Raw genomic sequence first — 22,850 nt, 5'->3', positions numbered from 1 at the left:
CAGCAGTCTCACCTTATTCCACAGTATATTCATAGGTATGTGTTACTTTTTGAGAAACACAAGAGAAGCTAGGTCCTTAAGTAGAAACGGTATTTGTCATCCATTCCTTACTGTACTTCATTATTGCAACACAAGCTACATTTTTTACAAGCAGGTTTCACTGTTCCTGCATCAAGGCTCTATACAAAGGTTAGGGACTAGAGTCTGTTATCGTTTTGCTATGATGTGCTGAGCACAGCTCAGCTTACATTGCAGACAGTAGGATTAATACAGTGGTATCAATCATCTGTCTAGAGAACATGACAGTTAAGATCCTCACTGAGTGCTCCTCTCTTCTCAACACATCAGGAGGCACATGAACACTACCTTCAAATATCAGAGGACTAAGGCAGGGAAGCAGTAAGTGACTGACCTCAGACTGCAGAGAGGGTCAGCTATACACCTCTCAAGTTATCCTTGTCTGATGAAGGAGACAAGGTCATCATATACCCAACACATTTGTGATTAAAGAGTATTGAATGAGGATGTACTGGACACGTCAGATTTTTATAAGCAATGTCTATAACTAAGGGTAGCCTAACTCCTAACTGCAGCACAATGTCATTATGTCTTCTCTACGCTAAACACAGTAAGTCAGCTGCAAGAGGCTGTCAAGTTAAAATACCCTTCATAGAGCTGCATCTAGCATAGGCCATAGTGCTGCACTGCCCAGGAATATAAACATATGAAATAATGTCTCAGCCTTCCAGAAACAGAAGTCTCATATTGAGTGGGTGAAGTCTGACAAGTCTTGAAAAGCAATGCCTCCACAGAGGCACATAAGCAAAAATATTCAGCTTATAGAGACAACCTGCTGGGTACGGAAGGTCTGCAAGCAGACTGCCACATCCCTGTAAATATTCATTATTCAAATTTACTCAAGGCAAGGCTTAGCAAGTTCACAACCTATTTCATTTTTACTCTATCAATTGCATGTGAACACCATTAGCATTTAATACTAGCTTCTTGAAATTCAAATTCTGTTAAGTTAGCTGTGACAGGTCATCTGAAGCTGCTCTTTCAGTTTAAAGGAGGAAAGGTACGTGGAAGAAGAAGAACCTGAATTCACTAGAGAGATGACTCCTTCTAGATGAATCTATGCTATGAATGTGCAAAACCCATTTTTCAGCTATGGTCAAATTGATCTAACACACTGAAGTAGCACAAGCAATGTTTTATTTGCAACAGTAAGAATCATTTCTCCTGAAAGATACTTACTTATTTCCAATCTTAACCACAAGGTTAGGGTCATCAATGATAGCAGGATTGTCCACAAACTGCTGGTATGTTACTGCATGTTCTAAGAACTCTTCTGTTGGGAAAAAAAAAAAAAAAAAAAGCATATGTAAATCATACATTTATAGATTCCTGGGGCAAAACAACCTAAAAAATTTAGCATTAACTCAGACATATAGCTTTCCCACTCAGAGTCTGTCCTTGACTACTAGGGTACGAGATCAGCAGTAATATAGAAGCAAGAGGTTCATAAACTCTAAATTTCAGAAGATGCTGAGGGTTTCTTTGTGAGCTGTTGGGTGTCTTCCTCCTTCATAAGACAAGCTAAGTAAAAGCTTAGGGATGTAACTGTGAGGAGGAAACTCAGGCTTCTAAGCAAAGTACAGCAGTACTTTGTCATCACTTCCACTGATCCTCTGTCCAAATCAGGAACAGGTGGGCTTACATATATGTAAACCCATGGGCAAAAACTTAATAATCACTTCTAAGGCTCACTGCAAAAGGAACATATCTGTGAACAAACACCCTTTCCACAAGCTGTTACTCCTTCCACAAAATCCCCGTAGTTTACACGTGATTTGAACAACAAACGTAGATCACAATATATTCAAAATGCTTTAATAACTATCTTTTGAACAGAAATTAATGTAGCATCAGGATCAGGTGCGTTTATGCCTCCACAGTACTGCAGAATGTGCATGCTTTAAACCGTTTATCTTCACAGTATGCAGCTAGAAGTTTCAAGCACAGAGTACTCTAAATGATTTATGTAAAGAATCAAACAAGAAACTGGTGACAGCTGATGTCCCCATTTACAGATCTTTTTCATTCCTGACATAGATAGTCGACTACTTCCATATATTTTCCTAGCATACAGCAGATTATTAAAACATGTTAAAATTATAAGTCCTTTATCAGTTTACTGTTTTAAACGTGAGAAATTTTATGAAACTTGTCATTTCAGGGACAATCTTTTCTCAACACATTCCTAGATACAGCCGCAGGAGGGCACTGTTTCCTCGGTCAAGGATGTTAAAACTCGTCTGACAGCACACGCCTCTAATTCAGAAGGTCATTTAATACCTTTGGTTATTTCTTTGTTGTCAGTAAGGCCTCCACAAAGAGAAATGGCAATGGAGGGCAAATCTCTGATTCCATCTGAGGTGCTTTCAACACCACTGTCAACACCTGAACTCCCAAAAGACTGCGGAGACTGACTGGCAGACCACGGCCCTGTGTCATTTGTGTTCTTGCTTTGTACATTGTCCCCACTGAAAAAGAAAAATCAGACATTCAGTCTTCACGTATCCATTCCCAAATTCTCTCCCTTCAACATGCACTGCTTACATCTGATGCATACTTAAAAATACAGAAAAAGAAATTTGCTTGTTTTAGCCATAAAATTAAAACAAAGTAGCATAGGCCTCACATAACCTTCCAAATTAGGTTGTTTCTACTTACTTGCCTAAACCAGTCATGTATAGCTCATTTCCATGAGAGAGGAAGAATAAGACAATAAACTGTAAAAGCTTATTAGACAAAATAATACTACTATAAGCAGAGTTTATACTAGTAGAACTGTTCTCACATTGGAAGAAGAATAAATATAGCTTATTCTTGAATTTGTATCAATTATATAAACTGATATCTAACTCCAAAATGAAGGATGTGTATGTTTGTATATTTATGTCAAATGTGTATATAAATAAAATAATTTACATATAAGCTATTAAGATCTTTAAAAATTTAAGAAATAGCACATAATTATATCCACTTAAAATCTGTGTATAGATGAGATCATTATTACAAAGCGCAGGCTCTTCAAGTTCTGCTTTCCATTCCAAATTTATATGAATGCATTTGAGAAAGGAATTTGCAATCCAGCCTTTTCCTCTATATTACTAATCTTCCTCTGTTTTATTGAAATGCTAATATTACAACAGCTGAGTTTAAGCAAGAAAGAAAAATAAAATATGCAAGCTGCCTTAATTGTTGCTCAATGACTTTAGTCAAATGACTAGAGAGATATGGAAAGAAGACTAGAAATTTTAAAAGAGATTCTGATAAAGATTGAAACAAATTGGAAGTTGTATGTTTGGTATAAAATATTTTCATACATAAATCTGTCAGGAACTAATTTTTGAATGATGCACAACATTCATATTTATAGGCGATCACCCACAGTAGAACAATGTAAGAGCAATAATTTTATGCTGTTAGCAGTAAGCTGTGTTCTTCACAGTAATAAGCAAGGACATGGGGATATATATATCCCACTGCCAACTGCTCTCCCAGGGCATGTGAGTAACACTCACAAACATCAGTGTACATTACATAACAATCCACAATCAATATATGATGCTTAGTTGACCAAAATGGAAAATCAATTTTAAGCACACTTTTTAGGCCTTAATGCCAAGCTATCCGGAAGCTCTAATACTCCAAGCTGAGGTGAAAACAGAAGGAAAACAAAATTTTGTACTTTAAAAAGGAGATCTCATCCAGTTCACATGAACAGTTTAAATTTCAAAGGAAAAGAGAGCTATTTAAATAGTAGAAATATAAACAAAGAACTTATACTTTTTGGGGAAATAAAGTGCAGCAATTTCGGGATCCATGTCAGTGAGGTCATCTAAATAGACACCATCAGCACCAAGATGCCGGCTTCGTTTGTCTGTAAGGGATGGCATAAATAAGCCTATTAACAAATATTTTCTGAGTAACAAGACAGAATTGTTATTGCAATTTAGCTATTCATTTTAGGACTGAAAAAGAAGACAGGTTGTAACACTTTGTGTACTACAGCTGCATTGAGTGGTACAGCCAAAAGTTTCAAACCAAGTTGTTTGCATACACTATTCACACTTCAAACACACAAATGTGACAGCATAGGACATAATTTGAGACATGCTGCAGCCCCACTGTTCCAGACAAAACCACTGGGAATTAGAAGTCAGCAGTCACTACAGGATAACAGAAAGAGGAACACTTTCATAAGCATTTCCACAGGCCTATCAATCAAAGCATTTAATCTCCACATAATTAATATTCAATATTACCCTGCAAAACAGAAACAACGCAACAGACTATCATCACTACAGTCACTACTAGCCTATACCTGGCATGCCGGTGGAGACAATTCACTCTTTCAAACATACAACTGATGTGTTGCACACATGCACCACTGCAGAAGACAAGACAGCATAGACCTGAACCCAGATCTTGTCTTACACTAGTACCAACATGCAGTGCCACCTCTATTCTGCTGTTGCTGCTAAGTCTAGGCAGATAACCAGTATAAGGCCAAATTTTATTTGGAATTCATTCTAAAACCCCCAGCTTCTTGCTGTCACAATTTCCAACGTGAAACATCACAAAAGCAATCAGATTTTTTTGTTGTTTTCAGAGACTCTGAAAAGCATGGGGAAGTGGCTAAAAACTTGTATACTTACTGATAAAAAACATCTGCACAAATCAGGCTTTTATAGAGCTTTCATAATTATAGAATAATTAGAGCTCTAAAACAACATTTGTAAGTAAATTTCATGTGAAGATTTTAACGTTTGGAATAAAACAACATGGTTATAGATACCAAGAATTTGGAAGCAGAAAAGCAGACAGAATTGTACCTCGCAAATTCAAAACAAGATGTGTACCAACTAAACATAACTCCTGAAATGGCTTATGTAAAACAAAACTACCTTAATTTACAGCAAACCTGTTGTTCGTGCAAAATATATATTACTACTTTGTACATGAATAGAGAAGTTCAACAACTATTCGTCATGCAGAACAACTCCAAAAGTGGTCAAAGCAAGTAATTCAGCAGATGTAAAATGGGCTTCTACCAAAATGTGATCTCTGAATTCATCAAATATGGAAAAATCCCCAGTGAAGGAGAACTTGTGCCTTACTACTTCATTCCTGTGAGCTGCCTGCTGCACTGCTAGGTTTTGATGGTTCTTTTAAAGTTTATTCCTTTCCAGATCTCAAAGTGCCCTAAAGGCACAGATTAATTTATATGACAATGGGGTGCTTTATCATCATGAAATCTAAAGACAAAAATCATACATATAAAAGTGCAGAATCAACAGCTTTACCTTTCTTTCTGGTAGGGGAATCTGTCTTGTCAACTGCTTGGGCTGAGAAAGCTGCAGCTTGTTTTATTTCTTCATTGGCAGGCAACGGTGCTACAGCTGCTCCTGCAGACTCTGTCTCTGGCTTATTTGCCTCAGCTGGCAAGGGCTCAGTTTCATCAGCAGTTGCTGCATCTGCTTGTCCAAGGGCAGGTAGAGGAGACACGGTGTTAAACTCCTCCACAGGAGCACTCTGGATGACCCGAAAGTGAGTGCTTTCAGAAGGATTTACATCTACCATGCTGGGTTCCTTAGCTTTGATCAGGGAACTGGTCTGTGAGGGAAAATAAACAGACTGCTATAAAGAAAAGCTCTTAAAAAATGCAACAGCCAGAGTTGTACCTGTTCTGTTCAATTCAAGGATATCAGATTCTCGAGATGATTTTCACTCCTCTCTCTGTGAGGCAGGTGTAACCCCTCAACCTCCCCTTTCCTCTATGAACACTCTGGCTCAACAGCTATGGTAAGGAGCCAGCCACACCTGACCTGGAGCTGCACATGGCTTCTGTGCAGCATGGAAGGCAACGCTGCTGGCATGCTACAGATCCTGCCAGCTAGCAGGGCCATCAGAAAAGCCAAAAGGCCTCAGGCTGGAGAAAGGCACCAAGACAGTGGGCTCAGCCAAGAGAGCTGCACATCTGGGCATGTAGAGATACAGAAGCACAGGTGCTGCTGGACTTACGCATTCAAGCAGCCAATGTTATTTTTTGTGAATCAAACTGCTAACACCAAGCACCTCATTTCCATCTAAGGCCCTTTATGAATTTCAGTGATTTACCAAAGGGTGCTGGGTTCTATTTTATATGTTATTTAAGTTTCTAAGTTTTATAAGACTTCTCCGTTTTCTACCACACATCATCTGTGCTGTGAAATGGCACACAGCATTTCTCTGTATCTCCTAATTGCAAAATGCAATTTTCTTACATAAAATATTACAATTTCATGTACAAACAGGATCCATTCCCTATTCAGGAGTCTGCAATAAAATAAGCCCTATTAAAGCACAATAGATGCTATCAGGAAGTAAACCAATTACACTGGATACCTTTGTAGCTTGGGGTAGCTCTCCCCAGGCCCAGTGCATGTGTGGATTATTCTTCAGTCCGCTCCTGTCCATGGGTTTACTGACTAATTCTGAATCACTTTTAGGAGTAGAAGGGCGTGAACCTGACGGGCTGAAGAAAAACAAACAAACAAAAATAAATAATGCTTATTACAAAAATACTGCAAAAATAAAAATAACCACAATGCACTAAGCACTTTCCAAACTGACATCCACCAGCCCAAAGCATTGAGTATTTTGTATTTATTATCAGCCATATGACAGTGTGAAAGCATGGAGAAACATTCCAAACAGTTCAGGATCTTCTTAGACTGGCACTCAGAGGTCTTATCATCTGTCATTTTTTAGTGAATGCCATCACAGAAGTAGGCTTTGAGAAGCAGAAAGAGAGGCGCTGGATGTGAACATTTCACGAAGATTTTTTTATTATTTTTTTTTTTGTGCAGAAGAATAGAATGTGAAATGGGGATAGCACCAGCAGCAGCAGATGAAGAGATGTTAGTATTGTTATAATGAAGTGCAGAAATGATTCATTCACATCAACAAGCCACTTTACCCTGACTAAATGATAAATTAGTCTAAGGAATCCAGTTGATTACTTCCTTTTACTGACTTGTTCAGTTCTATCTTCATACACATGTTTTTAGGGAAACCAGCAGGAGCAGTGCACAAAGAATACGAGCCTTCCCAGTGCAAAAATATTTCACTGTTTGTTTTGCTGCCTACTGGAATATGAAGTATTTAATCATTTATTAGTAAATTATCAGTTTGTAGCACATTTTTAATGTGATGAAGTCAATAACGTGATGTCAAGTTAGCCATTAATAAATAATGATTCACTCGTTTCAAGGGCAAAACGAAAAATCCTAATTCTTTATTCTGCCTTTCTGCATAATGCAAGTCCTAGAATTTCTCCTGGAAACTCCTGAAGAAAGACCATTATTTTTGTTTGAGCCAAACATTTGTGGCTGTGTGAGCCAGACTTTGGTACACTAACACAATCTTGATTTATAAACTACAAGGAAAAGAACAATCCGCAACATTTCTGGATCAAAGGTCCAAAGCTGAGCTACCTTCACTGTTAAAAGGCTTTCTACGTTTAGTCTAAATTCTTCACATTTGATTTATACCTTCTTTTAGATAAACTGAATAGCCCAATCAGTTTTGGTCTTTTAACATAAGGCAGTTTTGTAGAGCTTGCTCAGGCATTCATTCTTCATAGGAAAATAATTACTTTACACTAACATAAAGCAGCTTTTAGAAACCTGTGAATTTCACATCTGAATGTTAGCAACTAATTATCTACATTATTACTGTTTTTTAGCTTTGTTGCAGTAACATATACCTTGAATATGGGCAAACACAAAAACTCTTCAGCTACAAATAAGTAATTTATCTAACTAAACTGTTACGTTTGTAACAGGACCAAAAAAGATCTTCCACAGCGGTGCCCAAGAATTTCAAATATTTATTAGTCCTTAGGATATAACCTACCATTTGACAGACAAAAGAATTGATGCAATAAGTTGTAAAAGTTTTTTCTAGCTCTTAGCATTCAAGATACGCCTATTGAGATTAACGCCTTTTACATATCCCACTGACAAATCTGTAGGATTTGCAATACCTTCCACGCATCTAGGGCCCACTGAAAGTTTCGAATACAGGAACCTGGGAAATTCAGAAAATCTCAGCCAGCAAAAATGCTTCTACTGCAACTTTAAGCCCCCAAAATCTAACTTGGGAAGTGTTGTCACCACACAAATTAATCTGTGCACTACATACATTTTAACCTTCAAAATGCCTACTGTTTACTTTGAAAAATCTCCAGTTTAGGCTGTGGGGTATATTCATCCCAAGTTCGCTTACCCAGCCGGATAACATGAGAGAATAGAGGCACTACTTCAGCCTGGGCTAGAAACTCTGTAGTTTGCAGTGAGAACACAGACCACAGAGTGGGGCAGGGAGGAACTCTGCCTTTTCCAGAGTTTTATCTGAAAATACAAATTTCCTTGTACGCAGAACTAAGTGGGGAAGAAGCTGGTGTTACTCAGCACCAAGAACCATGATATGTGTTCCCAGCCACACACACATAAGTGCCAGAAATAGTGTACATTAACACAGATAGAGCTGTGCTCTGCGATGGCTCCTGCTGCAAAAGGTTGCCTCATGATCCCGGCACCAGTCTAGGTTCTCGGTTCACAGAAGATACAGCTCAAGTATAACCATGCTAAATCAGGAACGGGGTGAACATCTAACCCCACAACATCACCCACTCTCCCAAAACAGTGTATACACCGGAGTACATGCTATCTACTGAACTTTCAACTCGAGCACCATTCACATTCTATAAATACTCTTATACAATAAAATACAGAATACGAGGAGTAGCAGCACGTTGGATCTTCAGAATTGTTTTCAGCTGATTCCTCCTTGGAGCTTACTGTACAAATACTAATGCAACCTCAGGGTAGACCATAATTATCACTGTAACAGCATCTTAATTTAAAAGGTCCAACATTAAATCAGACTGCAAACATGCATCCGCTAGGCAAAGGGGGTAAATTATGTTCCTGCTTGTATAAAAGGATACTAAAGCATTCTTTGTATCTTCTGGAAGACAAGCTGGAATTTTGTATGCCACCCATTAGCATGGGGTTGGTGGCCTCCCACTGTGAGCTGTTCTACCATTACAGAGAAATAAATACCTTTGCTTTTCTTTCACATGCCATATTGTTGTTTAACACTCAATAGCTACTCTCTCCACCTAATACCCTTCTGGAACAGCAACAGTTTATACATGCAGATGGCAATTATGCCTACTACAGTCTTGCTTGTTTACTTCCTGTTTGTATAGTTCTGCTTCCATATGTGACGCCAGATGTCTCCTTTATCTGCTCAGGGACTATTTTAGTTGCTATTTCCCTCATACTATTGCCACCAAAGTAAAATCACACTGAAGACAAATAAAGCTCACAATCACATCCCTTCAATTTTCTTTGCTCCATTAGTTCAAATTAAATCTGGGATTAATGTGACACTTGCACTAGGTGTCGATAAAGCTGAATACCAAGTTGGTGCAGGATTTGTAATCCAGTGATGGCAACCTATACTTCACCGGATCAAAGACTCGGAAGGGGTTTTATTTCTTACATCACTGAGACATTTGTATCTCAGGCTGAACTATGCCTTGACTTTCATGCAATTCTTCTGTCGTTAAGTTAGGCACTGGCCCAGCTGAAATTCTCTCACCTTCCACAGATTGCTATAGATACTGCACATCAAACTACAGCCACCAGCCCTGTCAATGCTACATGAGAAAGAAGAGCAACCTCAGCTCAGTGTGACCTGAAGAAGAATCCTGCCTTGACTAAAGTCAAATAAACTGGGAAAGTTGTCAGAAGGAAAGAGATTTACCTCATGTACATATCATAACAGTAGCTGAGAGCCTCTGAACTTCATTTGGGGTGGCCATAGCAGGGTTTCTTACTTCACAGAGGAAAACAGCTGCAGACACAGACAAGTTCCTACAGCACTTTTGCTGTATGTCTATACTGCAGGACTCCCAAGCAAAGTTCACAGAGCCATACATGAGATGTCACTTCTCCAGGCCTGCACTTGTGCGCCTGCCCTACCATCCCACTACAAACACTGAGGAGAACATTCTTGATTACCCCAGGGTCTCACCTCAGCTTGGTGCTGCCACATGGTCAGCCTAAAGAGAGCAGATCTACGAACTGGGAAACCCTCAAGATTATCAGTTTTGATACAGCACCTAGTATGGCATCAACGTTGAGATAAGTAATGAGCAACTTAGCTCAATTTATTACTCAAAGCTTCCTGAGCACTAAAGGAGAACTGTAGGGGTCATATTCAGACACATACTTTAGACAGCTTAACTTACTTGCTGTAACGTCTACACTGACTTAATGGAGAGAAAGGGCCTGGCTGCAGAACCTTGAGAGACCTTGAATTTAAGAGATTATTAAAAATGTCCATACCCACTTTCAGCTCTGTAAGAGACAGTCCACAGCCAAAGGAAGCCTACACTACAGTGAGGGCTTAACTGTTGATCTCCTTAACTTTAAGCAAGATGCCCTACCTGTTGAGCCATCTTTCCTCCCTAAAATACTCTCCTACTGCAATCCTTCCCCTCCCCAAAACAGGTAACAAGAGAAAAGAGGTTCTGTTTTGGTACTTGGCTCCTCCCATGACAAGGTTTGCTCTCCTTATTTTTTCCCTTAATCTCTGAGGCCTTTGTTCAGCTTTTACTTTTACATCCTATGCAAAACCAAGCTTCTCAGGAAAACCATGAGATAAAAATGACATTAAAATATACATTAACTGCAAAAAGACACATGTAAATATCAGTCTTCAGAGGAATGCAAGTTTTCACTCTATGTTCTTCCCTTTTTTTTTTTTTTGATATCATCTTAATCAACTTCAGTTTTAACCCTGGTTTGCTTTGTCCTGATTTTACATTAGCCATCCTCTTTCACCGTATGATCCATCAAGGCAACTTACCTCCCATCAGTGCCCACAAAGAAGTAAGCAGAGGACATAGTTTTCAATGTCACTTTTTCTAAAAGTGTCTGGGTTAGCAATAAGTGCAGTTATAAGTTCAGCAAAGTCCATGTGCAATTAATGTGTCAAGAGTGTATTAATGTGTTCAAAGGATTAAAGAGCAGCACAGAAAAGAGGGAGAACAACTGTTCTACCTGTCTGGAGGAGAAAAGTGAGAAGATTGATGAGGACAAGAGTTAGATAGGCCTCCATCTGCTGGAACAGTGAGAAGAGAGGATTGCCCTGCGCAATCTATAGGCTTACTGGACAGCACAACATGTTGGTAGGAAAAAAAACAGGGTGTCATTATTCACAAGTGCTAATTAACACAAGCTCTTTGTGTATTAGCTACATGAATGCGTGAATCTAGAGTTTTCAAAATCCAGAATATCGCAATTCAAAAACAAACAGAACATACAGTTCAAAGAGCCACAGAAGGGGCAGGGTATCGATACATGTTATCACCAGACTAACAAAGCTAATCTCATTAAGCTTTACAGAGAAAGCTTCTTCTAGAACGCAATTCAAAACGCCTAAATTAAGCCATTGCTCTGAAATCCTCTGCTTGCTCTCATTTCTTCCATTCCTCACCCACAGAGGTAGTGTATTAAGATAAGACTAACAATCAAGTCTTATAAATACCTCCCCACTCCAACAGTCTCCATGAAGATGGAGGGCACGTGTGCACAGCCACATAAACAGACACACTTTATTTAGACTATAATGCAATGTAACTGAAATCAAGTGAAGAACTACCCATTTTTCACAGTGTTCCATAGACACAAGAAAGGAGATCCAAACTGATCTGCTTTGACATTAGATCATCTTTACAGTCCCTTCCAACCCAAAGGTATACACATGCACACAAACGCACATACAGGAAAAAGTAAGCAAGTTACTGTATGTGTTCTTTCACGTAATAAATATTTTCTATCTACCATTGCAATTCATTAGATTAGCTTTAAAAATGGACACAAGAAGCTCATACTCATGGTCACTAAAAAGCAGTATTTTTATACATCGGCTCTGATTTTGCAAGGAGTATACACAAAGTACCGAATATTTATGTCTGCACTCACTGAAGTCCTTAAAAGGTACGTGCTTCAGGCAAAGATTCAGCGTTCATAAAATGATCATCCTCTCTAAAGTATTTATATGCAAGCAGTGTAATCAACAGATATAAATATTGTTTACAATTTCTGGGCCAGCACTTGTATGTATGCATTTGTTGAATCAACGACAGAGTTAATTTGAAGTTATTGTACACTGATTTCATCTAGCAGCTGACAGTGACCATGGTTGGCAACAATTTTTTGTAAGACTTCATACAGCAGTAGCATAAAAGAGATTAATGGAAAGAGGACAGTAATCTAGAACTGCACTATCACAAAAATTACCTTTGAAGAGGAGACCATTCTCCATCTGAATGAGGATAAGATGAAGACTGAGAATATGTAGAAACTACAGGAGCCGTTATGTCAGATACTTCATCAACAAACACATCTGGAACAGGGATCCTAGGTACAGGGAAAGACATGACATTTAAAAACATACTTGATTACTCAACTGATACATACTCCAGATAACGGGGGAAAAAAATAGTGCAGAGAAGAATTAGTCTAACGTGAACTAAAAAGAGATAAAGAGATAAATGTTATCTGATTCACACCGTCTAGTACACAGCATGATTGAACATTGTTTTTCTTTTCAGTGTTATTTTCATTATTTTTGTTAGTGACATTCCTGATGGCTTTCTAGCCTAAAGCTTTTTCTTAGAAAAACATGTTCATCAGCCATGTGTACTGACATATACAGAAATTACTGTCAGAAGGTACAGAATGGAACATAAACCTAACATTACGTTTCTATTATATATCTCAATTCTGCTCTAATACCTTGAATTGTCCAATGGTTCCTTTTCTTCCTCAGAGCTAATCTCTATAGGAAACATGTCTTCATCTTCTGACGTGTCTCCATTGTCTTCTCTTTTTAAACTGTCTATTTTATGAGTAGATTTCCTCCTCTTTTTCCTCCTTTTTTTCACAGAGCTACAAACTGGAGATGTTTCAGTACCAGTCTGGGATCCATGAGCTTGGGGCGATACTTGTGAGGATGCACTGTTGTCCAGGTTTCTTATCCTGTCAATGGAGTTCCTCTTCAGCTGAGCTTCCATTAAAGCAGTTCCCTCAGATATAATAGGGGATGTAGAGAGATGGTAAGGAATTACCTCCTGAGAAAGCAAAAATCCAAAGCATGTAACGTATTAGTTCCTCTGCTAGACATAAATCTAGTCTCAAATTCTATGCACAATCACTGAAAGTCATTTACTCTTCAGAAAAGTAACTAAGATTTAGCATCTGGATGCTCAGCATGATTCCGTAGCACATGGCAACTGTTCCATAGATGCATCTCCCTAAACAAGCCAGGAACAATACTCTTAACAAAGAGGATCTAACATTAGCCAGTTAATGGCATGAGTCTCTATTCACCTGATGCCAGATGCAGAGCAGAAACAAAATCCTACTTTTTAACATGAACAGTTTGTAAAATCCAATTTTCCTTCACAACTCAAAGATACTAGTCAAGGTTGGTCAACAGTTTATAACTAGGTCACATGAACAGTCTCATATGCACACATATGTACATATGTTCTCATATGTACACAACTCTAGACACAAATGAAAGCATTTCTAGCCATTTTCAGTCACCAAGTAACTGTTAGCACATAGAAGACTTTATAAAGATATAAAGATGAAAACACCCCATGGGCAGAAATCCCACCTGAAACTAGTAGTGTACCCAGTAGAAAAATTTGAACATTCATCCCACCTTTAAGGGGCTTTTTCTATGTTAGATTACATTACATGTGAACTACTCAAAACTAGAATGACCATAACTTACAAAGACTAGTACTTAATCACACAGCTTGACAGTAGCATTCTCCTTTAAATATAATTCCACATGAATAGTAGTTGTAAGACCACATCTTTGGTGAATACCAGAATTACTAGAATTACTCTGTGCACAGAAGTTTAAAAGGCATGTGCACATTATACTGGCAGTCTGTTGAGTATATGCGTTCAAAGCAAGTATTTCTACAAAAACAGATCCATGGGAATATCATCCTCTGTTGCACATATATTTGGACCGTATGAACTGTGCACAAGTTATTGTGTTCATACACAGACATGAATATAAACTCGGATGTTTTTAGCTATGTGACTACTTTCTTCAGATTGTTCCAACCTCAGCAATTCAAAAAATAAATAAATAAATACATATTTATCTATAAAAGCTGTATGGTATTGAATTTCCATAGCAGAAAAATGTCCAGAAACTTTCAAAATTATAGAATGGATAAAGATATGTTCTTCAACAAAATTCCTAAAATCAAAACTGATCTTGATAAGTAAGCATTGAATTTTAACAAACTAAAATTGTGACTCTTACCTTATCATTATCCATCTCCTGAACAAAAAAGGCCTCTCCATTGTCTCCTAGTTTCATGTGTAAATCTACAGCCTCTCCATTAATTTCTATGTCAACCTGGAAGAAAATAACATTTTGTTTAACTGAAAATAAAGTTATTTTTGGTATACAGTTTCTGTTCGGCTATCCTACTATTGTCACAGGACAAATGCTTCTCAGAGAAGCATAGGAAACCTTGTAATAAACAAAAACTCCTGTTTCTCTCCCCACTCCTTAACAAGGCCATCAATTGTCAGTATGTTGTCCTAATTTGTTGAGCTTACCAGTGTCTTGCTCCTCTACTCAGGAAGGTATATATCCATTACATAAAGTCCTGAATCTTTCTAAATGTAATTCTGTATGTTTCATTCATCACATAAATCTTTTCTCCTTTTTAATTCATAGCCTAATTTTGCATCGTTCAAAAAGTACTTCCACTTGGAAATTCTTAATATCCTGCCTTTCAAATTCATTAGACAGACACTATGAGAAGCACAAATAAAAACTGATTTATATTCTCTACACAATTCACATATTGATTTTTTTTCCACGTTTACCTCAATGCTGTACAGCCCCAGCCATTTCCATTTCTTCCCAGGAGGATCTCTCTCTTTGCCTATAATTATTTTTGCCACAAAATCCATTTTCACAGTATTCTGGGGGACACTTGGACAACCCTACATTATTGTTATATTTCAGGACACAGGATATTCTTGCCATAGTAACAATTTTAATTTTTATCCATCCTAAATATTTGTATTCCTTTCTGATTCATGTAAAAATTGAACAACGTGCATGGTGACATTTGAATCTTTCTGCTGAACAATTATAGCTACCATTAGAACTCAGACTATACGTAGTTACACAATATTTCCTAAAATAATCTGCCATGCTTTAGTCACTGGCAACTTCTCATCTGATATCATGTTGCCAGGTCATTCAGCTTGATTATATTTATCTAAAGTCCTCACAGCTTTTTCTAGCTTCAACTGACTTTAACATTCTGTTATCTGAAAGTATTACTTCAATATCAATTCCCTTTTTGTAACTATCAATACACGTGTAAAACAAAGGGGTCTTAATACCTAGTCAATAATGAAATTGGGTACATGCCCAAATTAGCACAATCAAAATTTTGCTCTGCTGAAAATAAATACTATAAATGCCTTTTTTTTATATATATTATTATTATTACAAATGTTTTTTGTCTATTATGTCTTACATTGTCTATGACGTCTTATAAATTACACTTCGAAATGCAACAAGCATTTTAATCAAAGCTTGCCTCAATTTGAGCGTATTGTAAAGACTGTCTGAAGAAAACCGTGACTTACACAAAATGTTCAGTAACTTTCGTGCCATTCTAGTCAACACACAGACAGAACATATCAATGGTGTGAATTTTCTTACCACTTTCTCCCTAGAACGTAGAACTCCCATTTTCCCAAAGCGTACATGGAAAGGGGAACACTGAAGATTTCCATCCGGCTGACGTACAACGATTATATCTATACATCCTGACAACGTGGCTGGGTTTAGTCCCTTATAGAGCTCCTTCACAGTTACAAACACTTGCCCTGCTAACTGTCCGACGTAATTCATGGTTTGGACCTGAAAAATAAAAGATAAAACAAACAAGGTTTTGTTTCCTGCTTTATATTTTAGAGACACTTGAGACCAAGATATTTCAGATCCCAGCAATGAGATTTTCTTTTGTTTCACAAAGTAATAACTGCACATAAAATCAGGATTTCCCACCTGATTTATTTTCAGCTGACATGCGTAGAGAGCTATTGAAAGGCAAAGGTAAAAAGGGACCTTTTAACTCAGAGAATTATACAGCTTTCAAAAGTTCATAAAATTAGTTGCATTCAAAACCGCTGTCAGACTTCTAGACTCTGCAACTCATAAAAGTTTCTAATTATCTCTGAAGAGAAAAGCATTACTTCCAAAATAACATCTCCTCCTATCAATTATTGTGCTCTCAGAATGGATATGCTTTTCTTGCGTATTTCTACAGGCTTTTAAGGGCAGGGCAAGTGAATGGTTTCTAATTTTCCACTACATTACAGGCAAAGACTATTCTCCCATTTTACAGGATTTCTCCTGTTAAAAGATTATCATAAATCAGACACAAAATGGATACATGTTAAGGTTTGACAGGCAACCTTCACTCCAGAACTGCCAAACAGTAGAGTGCCATCTAATGCAACGTTATCATTCTTTTAAAACAGCTTTTTGGTATCAATAGGTTTATTAAAAATTAGGCATGTGCTGATGGATGAAATGATTGGCTGGCTGGCTTTATTTCCCCTGCTCATGGATTTGTTTAGCATAGTTTCCCGCTTCTGCTCTGTTAATGCACATCCTGTTTATGCTCCATTAATACACACAGTCCCCTACACAAGACAGGCACATACTTAGGCACTCAAAAATTCAAAAAGTCTCTCAGAATATGAATGAATTTGAGCAGATACCCTCCAGAACACTGGGGACTTTTAATGTCTATTATCTCCCTTATTTTTCTAACACCTCTTGCAGATTATGAGCTACTGCTTTCAGGGAAGTCCTTATGCACTTGGTATAACGCATATGCTTCACATCCAAGTTCTCTGCTGAGCTGCACATCACCTGGAAGTCAAAAAAAAAAAAAGAGACACTCGCAGGGCAGGCAATGGTAAAACTCCTGCTGATGGGCATGAGAACAGAGCTGAGCTCAGAGCCTGAGACAGTTCCTGCACTGAGCTCACGGCATGGGTTAAGCAGCAGCATCTGCAGCAACACAGGCTCTCTTTCAGCTCTGTTCCCTCAGAAACAACAAAAAGATGCAACTGTGAAATGCTGTGAAAATAGCTCCAATTTTTAACAGGGATTTATATTTAGAAACAAACAAACAAAAATAATACAATGAAGGTACTACCATGAAAAATTGGAAGGTTAGGAAATTTGGATAATTAAGGCTGGTCCTTTCATGCGTAACTGTTCTAATTAATGATCACCTGTTTTGTTTTCTTCTTTTTCCAGCAGCCCCTCCACATCAGTTGAACCAAAGCTTTGTTTTCTTCTGTGTTTCTATGGCAATACATAAGCACTAGGACACAAACCATGTTCTGATGGGAGAATTATTTATGTTCCTTTGGATTTTAGGTAGTCGTTACTACACTGCTGCTGAAAGTGATGATGCTCTCCCCATTTGACAGTTGGGAAATTGTATCTCAAAAAGATTAAGATTAAAACTAGGCACTAACTTTGGAAACTGAACTGACTTTTTCAAAGTATTTAGCATTACACAAGCTGCTAACTGCTGAAAGATAGATCCCTAAATTCTGCTTGGTGAAGCATTTCCTCACGGCCCATCCTCAGGCATCTAGAAAGTGCCACCTACTGAAAAGTCAGCATGGGAAAACTTCATGGCAGGAAGAGTCGTCATATTCAGGTCTCCAGCGTTCAACTAGCAGCAACACTGCTGGGCTCCTACAATTCATATGTTAGTAACATACTTTCCTGAATGCAAATCCAGCAGTGAGCTGTTTCCCAGAGAACCTTAACCATGACACACCCTATGCTGTGTCACAGACTCACAGAACAACAGGTCGGAAGGGACTTGGGGAGATCACCTGCTCCAAAAGGGTGCTCAAAGGAGAGTCAGCATACACCAGCTTGCCCCAGACTTTGGCCTCGTTGGGTTCTCAGTGTCTTCAGGGTGGACATTTCATATCTTCTCCAGGCACTTGTTCGCATGTCTGATTGTCCTCACAGTGACAATTTTCTCCCTAATATCAGAATTTCCCAAGTTGCAACTTGTGTCTATTGCCTCTTGTCCTGTATCTGTGCACCTCGAAGAAGATGCTGGCTCTGTTTCCTCAGTACCTCCCAACAGGTACCTGAGTACCCTGAAGACAAGCAAAACTAGCTCTCCCTGCCTCTCTGTATAAGTCAGGAGCTCCAGCCCCCTAATTATTTTGGTAGCCCTCATCTCAGCTCTTTAAAAAGCAGGTACCACACGCACAGACCTAAGTTCAGAAAAGAGCCTCCAGAGTACCAGATGTAAGCGAATTTTTTAAATCATCTTTGCTTTGGAAAAATACTTCAATTTCTATAGGGCATTTTTCTAACCTAAAGCACAATAAGAAACAGACTTCTTACTGGGCTAACATTAAACTTAAAGATGGCTACATTTAGACTCAAAATTACACAGTGTAGGTCAGGCCAGTTAATGCTTGGTCTGCACACACAACAAAATTTCTAGGTGCAGCACGGCCACAACTTCCTTTTCCCTGGTGGGAAAGGACCTGCTGGGACACCACATACACCCCACTTTTCAGGAGGGTTATAAACACACACACAAAAAAAAAAGAAAAAAAAAAGTCTCGCGGTTCATCCCAATAAGTCACACCAGCAGGTCTCCTGATCTCTTAAGCAGAAACTTCTGCAACTATTCTTGCTCATGACAAATCTTAGCCAGAGTGCCTGCCCTGTCTCAGGACACAGAGATTATTTTTATACCTGTGAATTCAAAGTTCGACACTACCCTCTGAGGCCCGCTGGCACAGCACTGCCTCCTCACAGGGGAAGTCCTTAAAAAGTGCCACGTCCAAAGGGCCAGCCGGTGGCGGACACTCGTGTCAGGCCCAACCTGGCCTGTGCACTAAAATCACCACAGGATTAAAACAGACTTGCAGTTAAATCACATAAACCCTGTTTCCTGAGGAAAACACACAGAAATTGTTTTATATTTCTAGTGTAGGGAACAAAAGATGCTGGATTTTTAATGGGGGATAGGTCAGAAGCGGGACTGTGAGGGACGTACTGTGAGGCCCTTTGGCCTAACTTTTACACAAGCCAACCAAAGCTGGGATTGTTTGGAGTCTGGAGTTTTCAAGTTTATCCTCCGAACCTAAAGTCAGCCCATACTATGTCAGTACTCCAGGAAACCAGCATTCCTCAAACCCCGGCGAGACTGTGTGTGGTTTTGGAGCACCATTTCACTCGGGCTGCTCCAACAAGTCTTTCACTTTGCTAACCAGGCGGCAGCAACTCCAGCAGTAAACACGGGTTTACGTCATGGCTTTAACCCCCACTGCCTGCTTCTTAATTAGACTGAATTTAGCAAAACTTGGTTCTCGTACCATCGAGGCAAGCTAGTGGACAAAGCGTAAAATATTTTCCTGTGTTGGGAAAATTCAGAATCTTTCTGATCTAAGCGTACAGCAAGAGAGAGTAGTCTGTACAGCTTCTGTCACGATTATCAAATGCCCAGAGCTCTCCACAGCCTCACATTATGCATCTATTATGAAATTAGAAGTACTTTCTAGTATCATTTTTTATGTCAAATTAACTACCATCCCCTGCCAGGAGGCTCAGGAAATTTCCAACCCTTTTGAATGTTAAAGACAGCAGTCATTTTTCAGATTTGACCATCTTGTGGAAAAATAAGCAAAAGATAAATAGCTAGGTGTAACTTATTACTTTACAAATTTATTAACTTAGCAAAGACTGACCTAACAAAGTTAATTCTTCAAGTCCCAGCTCTACTGGATGCCACATTTAGTTCAAATGCACCACCATCTAGATCATCTGCTTCTTCCGTACAGGTAACCCCAGACTGCCAAAATTCCACTGGAAAAGCTGGAAATTATACCCTTCCTGGCCTATTTTTTTTCCAGCCCAGCTCTTCCCCATACCATTTCAACTTTCTTTGCTTTATTTTATACCATAGGATGCTGAAAGTTATTGGAATCAAAGATACCTTTTGCAAGAGCCAGTGTTTCCTCAGGTGCCACAACACAATGATCTCCAAAACACATCTGAATTATTTTGGGATACGGGTGCTATTCGACATGCTCCAAAGCCAGACAGCTTTTGAAGAAATGTGATTTAGGTAGCATGCCAAAAGGATAACTAAAAACTCGAACACACTTCCCCTGGAGCATGTGAAAACTCCAGTACAGAAAATTTTGAAAGCAGGACAGACAAACCTCTGCTGGGACTGGTTCAGAAAGAGGCAACCCTCATCTTTGGGACAGAGATTGTCACTGTGCCCATGTTCAAACAGCATCACACGACAGATACAACCATTACCATGTGATCAACAATGAATCGATTTAAACTACAAAACCTGCTTTTGGTACATTTTTGGCACAACAGCAGTTCTCAGGCACACAGGCCTAGCAGTTAATCCATCAGCAGTAGCAGTAGCTAAGGTGCACTGGAGACCACTCCCAAGACCAGCTGAGAGTCGCCTTCTTTTAAAGGTTAAGAGAGCTTTCTAGAATAGATGTGAACAGTGTGTGCTTGCTGGTCCAGCCGCCAAGAACAGCCCTTGGCACTGTTTCAATCATTAGCATGGAGGTAACGTTTAGGTCCCTTCCAACCCTTTTGCCAGGGCTCTGCAGTCCAGACTGTGCACTGGTTTTGCAGGACATGAGAGGAACATTTGCAGCTATGGTAAACGTAACACAAACCAAATGGGTTTTATGTTACAAAACTCAAGGAAAAACACCAGATACGGACATATCTTTTGGTTATGCTTTTAATACTTTAGGTCATGATGAGACCCTGGTCCACAACTGAGATACAAAACAAATTGACTTTTGCTGAGAACTTTTCCTTACAACTTGCAAAATGGTAAAAGGGAGCCAAAACTAACAAGCCAGTGTTCGGTTAAAATAAATCACTGCAGCTCTGCCTCTGACGCCGGAACGATGACAGCTTTACAAGCCTGGTCCATCTGGTCCCCTGGTCTGCCCTTGGTTTCTGTTTTGAAGATGGAAAGCTTGAGAGAGACTGGACTGCACTTGGGGATCAGACTTTGGCCCCTTTTGGTGAATTATTACACTCGCAAAGTAACTGGCAACATTTAAGAGACTCCTAGGTAAGTGCTTACCGCTACTGTTTTATCATGCACTAAACATTTCTTTCCTTGACTCCGAAGCAACTCAGCCTGTTCGCAGTATTGAACACCAACTCCCTCTACAGCAGTTGATGGAATTCTTCTACTGCTGTATTCTTTACTGTGACAAACCCTATCAGAGCTTACATTCGAAAAAGATTTATGATAAAAACATAAGAAAGAGAAGGAAATATTTTAGATGAAGATTCCGTACAGGGATTTATTTTTTTTTTCAAAATTAAGATAAACCCTTCATGTCTATATAGAAAGCACAGTAACAATGACTTCTTAACTACAAAAGGTCACAAAATCCAACACTACTTTTTTAAAAGAGGTATTTCTGTTCATTAGTGAATGGTCAGCATCTTGTGAAATCACCAACGCTGTGTGACTATCACAGTAAAACCTTTTAAATTTTTAACACATTTCTGGGTGGAAATGGAAAATCATTAGTAACTTTTGAAAGCCTTCTTTCTCTACTACCTTCTACACCCAACATCAATCCAACCCATGTTCACTGCCATGAATCTCAATCCCACTTTTTTGAATAAATTCCCTGGCAGAACCCAAAAGTTGCACCTGTCTCTCAGACCAAAACCAGAGCCTGGATTTACCTTCTCTACAGAAACAGTGAAGGCACTGTGCAGGACTTAAGCAAGCCTCAGTTTAGGTCCCTCCTTTGCTACAGGATTCAGCCATCATCTTGTCCAAATTACTAAGGCTAAGATCTAGAGGATGGTTAATCCCTATCGGTTTCAAGCGAGGTCTATCAGTGTGGCTATATCATGTGGCAGCACGCCAAGCTCATCCAAGTAAGACAGAGCCAAACACTCTCCTTGCACATTTTTGTCCTGGGAAAGGGAACCTGGACACACAAGCTGTAAAGGAGCCAAAAGCAGCCACATTCCTGATGTAGATGAGCTGTGGGGGAAGAACTCCAGAGCACTCTGCTGGGCCTAGTGTGGTCCTGGTTGTTTTGCCCATAGGACAGCAGACTCTAGCACAAATCTGATTATGTGCATTTTTTTGTCCAGACTTCATCACAGTCACAGCAGTCTGAGCCTGACCACATTCCTGCAGGTGATTTGACAATACTTCTCATCAACCAGGGACAGGTGCAATTCACTTGCTCATGACCAAACAGAAAGCAGCGTGCAGCTGGCTCAACACCAGAGTAAGAGCATTTTGCTTCCTGCCAGCAGAAGTACTTTAGGCTTGGGATTATTCTGGGCTTAATTCTATTAGGAACTATTTGACTCCCATTCCAAGTTAGCTATGGACAGTGCCAAAAACTGCAAGTTCTTGTAATGGCCACTGAGTCAAATGGATCAAATGTCAAACCTCTTCCAAGCTGCTTGTCTCTCCCAGAACCTGCTCACTCACCCAGGCTCGCACCCAGAAACAGACTTTGACTTTCAGGTGACTCGGTTCTGGTATTGCTGAAAATTCCACCGCT

The 22,850-nt window shown here is 39.1% G+C and overlaps 1 protein-coding gene across 8 annotated transcripts in view; it reads right to left on the bottom strand.

The window, feature by feature from the left end:
- The window catches only part of LPIN1 (lipin 1), a 76,122-nt gene that overhangs the window by 21,222 nt on the left and 32,050 nt on the right, over window positions 1-22,850 (bottom strand). For 5 of the 8 annotated variants that reach the window (XM_068678610.1, XM_068678611.1, XM_068678615.1 and 2 more), the window contains 10 exons: window positions 15,913-16,113; window positions 14,485-14,580; window positions 12,930-13,264; window positions 12,432-12,551; window positions 11,190-11,297; window positions 6,457-6,586; window positions 5,376-5,685; window positions 3,856-3,949; window positions 2,359-2,546; window positions 1,258-1,351 (listed from right to left, as the gene is read on the bottom strand). In XM_068678610.1, the coding sequence (XP_068534711.1) occupies window positions 1,258-1,351; window positions 2,359-2,546; window positions 3,856-3,949; window positions 5,376-5,685; window positions 6,457-6,586; window positions 11,190-11,297; window positions 12,432-12,551; window positions 12,930-13,264; window positions 14,485-14,580; window positions 15,913-16,113 (1,676 nt within the window). Of the gene's footprint in view, window positions 1-1,257; window positions 1,352-2,358; window positions 2,547-3,855; window positions 3,950-5,375; window positions 5,686-6,456; window positions 6,587-11,189; window positions 11,298-12,431; window positions 12,552-12,929; window positions 13,265-14,484; window positions 14,581-15,912; window positions 16,114-18,119; window positions 18,452-22,850 lie in introns of those variants that run through there. The other 3 variants (XM_068678617.1, XM_068678612.1, XM_068678616.1) reach the window with 2 other exon arrangements.

Source organism: Anas acuta, chromosome 3, assembly GCF_963932015.1.
Source record: "Anas acuta chromosome 3, bAnaAcu1.1, whole genome shotgun sequence".
Taxonomy (NCBI): domain Eukaryota; kingdom Metazoa; phylum Chordata; class Aves; order Anseriformes; family Anatidae; genus Anas; species Anas acuta.
The sequence above is the reverse complement of the archived record's forward strand: the minus strand, read 5'-3'. Positions and strand labels throughout refer to the sequence as shown.